The sequence below is a fragment of the Arachis duranensis genome, chromosome 6 (assembly GCF_000817695.3).
Source record: "Arachis duranensis cultivar V14167 chromosome 6, aradu.V14167.gnm2.J7QH, whole genome shotgun sequence".
Lineage (NCBI taxonomy): Eukaryota > Viridiplantae > Streptophyta > Magnoliopsida > Fabales > Fabaceae > Arachis > Arachis duranensis.
The window spans coordinates 107,171,779-107,177,069 of NC_029777.3; the positions used below are offsets into that span (position 1 = coordinate 107,171,779).

The following is a 5,291-nucleotide window of genomic DNA, read 5'->3' on the forward strand; positions in this document are numbered from 1 at the left end:
TTTAAAATTATTGAACAACTAAATTTAGAATATTTTTTAACTATGTAATAAATTACATCAAATCATAAGGATTTTTTCTAATTTTAGTAATCGGCACTACATTAACTCCTAAATTCAAGCAACAAAATTCGGGTAATTTTTTGTTCAAGAAACCTTAAGAGAGAAAAATTAGGCACTTGATTATTTCACCAAAATTCTTTTTTTTTTTTTCATAGGATTTCCCAGGCACCCTTCTCTCCTAGTTCCTAGAGCATTGTCATAGGAACAAAAAATTGTAACCACAAGAATATTAACATATGCATAGGAAAAAGAAAAACACATTATAGTGATAGTGGTATTAAAATTGCATAGACCCCCTTCCAATTTTTTTTTTTTTTAGGTGATGGGAAGAAGCGTCCCTGCTGATAACATTTCATTGACAAAACCATTTGCATATTTTTCCTTTTACTTTTTAGGTTTGATTGCAACCATGGCTATAATCACAACTCTATGTAGTGTTAGATTTAGAAGAAAAAAAGCATCCAAAGAATCTCAGATTCCAACTGGCACAAGTCCTTTGATGAATGCAACTTCTCCGGATCGAATCACGGAAGCCGGGTCGGGCGTGGTGTCGCCGGATCGGCCTCAAATATCAAACTTCACAGTAAAAACAAATAACAAGGATAATAACTTGGAGAAGGAAGAAACTAAAGAGTCAAAATCATTTCACATGAAAAATGCAATTTCTAAAAGACTATCTTTTAACGTGAGTTTAAAGTTACCAAAGAGTTTGTCTGTAGCAAAAAATTATGATGGCAATGACAATGGAAAGAAAACAGATGATCTAAAAAAAGATGATGCTGTTTGGATGAAAACAATTATATTAGGAGAAAAATGTAATCCGGATGAAGAAGAAGAAGAAATCATATATGAAGAAGGAAAAGGGAGAAGAATGTCATTCTCAGCATATCACCTAGAATGTCACTCTCAAATTGACAATAATACCCTTTCTCACCAATAATATTAACATATATATAGAAAGAGAAAAGCTTATCCCTTGGAAAAGAAAAGAATTTGATTCTCCCAAAATCAGAGAAATGTTAACCTCATCACCATCATCATCCTCATCCTCTTGCTTCTCACTGAACACCACCCCAATCCTCCGTCACCACCACCATCATACCCTCACACTCTCTCTTCCCCCTTCACCTGTCACTCTCACCCTCCACCACCGCATAACTCCCTCCTTCCTCCGCCCATCCTCGTTTCCGCCGGCGCCGGCGCCGGCAAACCTCCTCGTGCCGCATGCTAAGCCCCCTACGGCCGACAAGTCCGGCGAGCAGAAGTGGGTCCACGAGGGCCTCATCACCGAGTCCCTCCCCAACGGCATGTTCCGCGTTCGTCTCGACAACCAGGACCTCATTCTCGGATATGTTTCTGGGAAAATCCGAAAGAATTTCGTCAGAATATTGCCCGGGGATCGCGTCAAGGTTGAGGTCAGTCGCTATGATTCTTCCAAGGGACGTATTGTTTATAGGCTTCGTAGTAGTAGTTCGTCTTAGTATTAACATGGACATCAACTGTTTGTGAAAATGTCTCAATGCACCCCAAATTGGGTTCTTAGCTTTTTGTGTGATTTCGTAAGATAAGGATGGATTTGTTATTGTTTATCTGATTTATGCTGAATTAGAAAGAATATACTTTGAGCATATGGTTGTTGTATAAATAGTGATTCATCTTTGATTTGGTTCCATATATTTTAGTTTTTGTTAAAATAGTGTTGTAGTTTTTGAAACACCCGCACATGGCATTATGGTAGTTTAAGGTAGTACTTCTTAACATAGATGTTTGATTGAAACCTGAATTTTTGGCAACTAGAAAATTGTATGTGGCTCCATTTTTGTCAAGAAGTAAACACAGATAGGCTATAAACATTGAAACCATGAAAAATAGAAGTGGTCTTCTGCTGTTGACTTGGACTTGCTGAATTTGAGGTGTGGATAATAGAACTATAATCAGTGTCCATGGATTGTAGAAGTATAGCCTTTGGCATAGGTTTAAGAATGTTCCACATAATTTCCGATGATGCAATTTCTAATTGGTGGGACGCTGTAACATTTTCGGCCCAAGACCATGAATTGGAAAATTTGAATTTGGTGGGACATTGGTGGATTGTGGCACACTAAGGGAGATGCCTGTTGAGTTAAGGAAGAAGGTAATGTTATTACAGTCATAAAGTTGAAAGGAGATGGTGGGGATGATAAGGTTGTTATTCTTGTCAACATCTGAGCAACCTTCTTATAAATACTTCAATTCTGTGATAGGAATTCAATTCTTTCTTGTGGGTTTAAATCGTATGATCTACATACTCTATTTGAAAACACACATTTTCATTTAACAATATTAATTATTGCTATAATATTTCTTAAAGCTATAGCATCACAATACAATTTGTATGGTCTAATTAAACTTTACGTAGGTCACTCTAGCTTAATTTGTTCTGTTTATGACTCTAAGCTTGACACCATGCTTGAAATTGAGAACTATACCATATTCTAGTTCTAAAGGCTTTTCCATGTTAGGTGAATGGCGAAACAAATATTTCCAATTCCAAATGGTATAAATGCATAAGGGTGCCTTTGTTTCATCTCATCACATTTAGGGTCAAATCTCTCTGGTTTGAACTTCTCTGGCTCTGGAAATTGTTTTGGGTCTTTTGCTAGAACTCCAAGTGCTAGCCACACCCATGTTCCCTGCTCATAAAATAAACTACATTAGTATATGCCTCCATCAAGAATTTAACCCAATATTTGGCATTGGACAAAGATGTAATTATTACCTTTGGAAGGAGATAACCTCCTATCTCTACTTCGGTTGATGTTTCTCTTGCAACTAATGGGGAGACAGTGTAAACCCTCATGGCCTCTTGAATAACCTGAAATAATTAAATACACCATAAAATATTTGCTTGGTCAATGAAAGTTAGTTTGCGAACTTAATTACCTGAAGCTTAATAAAGCTACAAAATATGAATACAACTAAGATGGTATCAGAGGTATGGTTGGTGTTATATAGTTAGCAGTTAGTACAAGATATATATAGTTGATCAACATCAATCATCATCAAGTTTTAACTTACCTGATGAAGATAAGGAAAACTATCTTGAAGATCTTGGGCAGTCGGCATCCGATCAGGCGGACCGAAGCCATCGATCTCTTGAATCAACTTGCTCTCAACTTCAGGATGGCCAGCAACCAAATAAACAACAGAGGACAGTGTAAAAGAAGTGGTAGCCGACCCTGCAAGCAAGTGTTCATAAGTAACAGCACTAATATAATCATGTGTGAACACATCCTCAGACACATTTCTTGATTCCCTTGCATTCAAAATAAGTGACAAGAAATTCTTGCAAGTCCTGTTACTTTCTTCCATCCTCCTTTTCACAATCTCGTCGAGTCGGCGGCTCAATTTCCTATTGGTATTCTCTATTTTCTGATCCATGGTACCCGGAATCAGCTTCAAGATCCACCGAAACGGTTCTTGAAGCAATGGTACAATTAATCCTAGTATGATAGAAAATGAACCGGATAGGTCCATTTTCAGTTGTGTAGTGGAATAAATGTGTTGATTAATGAAATCAGAAACTTCCTTGTTAACATTAACATTATTATTGTTCTTGATTGATAAATCACAATTAGATGAATAATTAGGATTTGACAGTCCAAAGTTGACACCAAATGCAGCATCACCAATTACATCGGTTGCAAGCCTAAGTGAGAGATTGGAGAATGTTATGTCTTCATTAGTATTTGTGATGTGATCTAGATTTTGTGTTGCTGATTCTATGAATGATTGCATTCTTGGCACTAAGCTGGCCAAGTGTGATGGTTGGTACATTGAGATTATGGTGTTTCTCATGGTTGACCAACGTTGACCCCTGCAATTGCAAATATTACTAGATTCATTTTTGGATTTAATTTATTTTCTATTTGCTAATAAAGTGAAATAATTTTACACTCAACCAATAAGAATTAAAAAAGGCCTTAAATCATTTAAAATAATTACCCAGGTGCACTTACAAAGATTTCTGCTAGATTATGATTAATAAATTTGACGCGCCTTATCTTTTTATGGCTAAATGCAAAAATGATAGTGAAGGTAAAAATATATATCGGTATGAGTTGACCCTAGTGTGAAAGGCAAAAATCCTCCTAATACTTTATTTTTTTAAAAAAATCTATCATACTCAAATTTGAGGTGTTATATAAGAAAAAAAAATATCATGCTTATTGCATGTTTGAATTCCATTTGCACCATCAAAAACAAAAATAAACTATGGGTAAAGAGGAAAAACATTCATGCTATAACTAGGTAAAAAAGACACAATCTTAGAAGAGTAAAATCTCAACCCAACTCTTAATTATTGTTCAAAATGATAACTTATTCTTTATTGATTGAATAATTAATTACTATTAAATTTTTATTTTCAGAATATGTAAACCTTACTATTTAGGTGCATAGTATCAAAATGTAACATAAAACAGTTAAAAAATATTTACAAATGTTATCTTAAATTTGTAAATAAAATTAATATAAACAAACTACTTTTTCTTCTTCTTTTTTTAAAAACACAAGATAAATGTACTATGTTATGTAACTTTTTTTAATAAGGATATTTACTATTGTAATAAACTACTAATACTAAAAGGGAAAAGTGAAAGGGAAAGTGATAATAATTTCTTATATAATCCTGATTTCTTGTTTGAATAATGACACTATATAAAAATTTCTATCCACTTTTGTCCTTTTCCCCTCTAAAATGCTATCCATTGTACACACACCTTATATGATTTTTGCAAAGGATATTCCATAATCCATATTTTATTGTGGACATGACAATTAAGTGGGGACACAGGATTTTCTGAAGATTTCTAAGTTTACCTATAAATAAATACTATAGATTATAATAGATATAATTAATTATATATGAATAAATAAACAAATAAAAATTATAAAAAAAATTTGTATATACCTGGTGAAGAAGAGACCTTTTTGGTGGAGTGGGGAAGCAGAAATAGGAGATGGAATGCTTCTATTTGAAATTTGTTTGAACTTTCTTATTCCAACTTCAGTACAAAGTTCTGCTTCTGCTATTATTATTAGTGGCTGTCTTCCCATATGAAATCTGTTCTAATAAATAAATATTATTAATTAATAGCATCATCAACACTAACAATTAATGAAATTAAAATCATGTAAGAAGGAAACAAATAAAAAGATAACAAAAAAAAGTTATTTTTATTTTCACATGA

At 33.9% G+C, this 5,291-nt stretch overlaps 2 protein-coding genes across 2 annotated transcripts in view; one reads left to right on the plus strand and one right to left on the minus strand.

The window, feature by feature from the left end:
* The first annotated feature begins 1,015 nt into the window (after window positions 1-1,015).
* On the plus strand, window positions 1,016-1,732 carry LOC107495589 (translation initiation factor IF-1, chloroplastic). Its single transcript, XM_016116742.3, has one exon. It carries the CDS (start codon window positions 1,077-1,079, stop codon window positions 1,539-1,541), a length of 465 nt encoding a protein of 154 aa, XP_015972228.1. The 5' UTR covers window positions 1,016-1,076; the 3' UTR covers window positions 1,542-1,732.
* A 287-nt stretch (window positions 1,733-2,019) lies between these two features.
* The window catches only part of LOC107495587 (cytochrome P450 711A1), a 6,454-nt gene continuing 3,182 nt past the window's right edge, over window positions 2,020-5,291 (minus strand). The window contains 5 exon segments of the mRNA XM_016116739.3: window positions 2,020-2,582; window positions 2,585-2,732; window positions 2,819-2,914; window positions 3,118-3,916; window positions 5,012-5,164. Coding sequence (XP_015972225.2) covers window positions 2,470-2,582; window positions 2,585-2,732; window positions 2,819-2,914; window positions 3,118-3,916; window positions 5,012-5,164 — 1,309 coding nt within the window. The 3' untranslated portion in view covers window positions 2,020-2,469.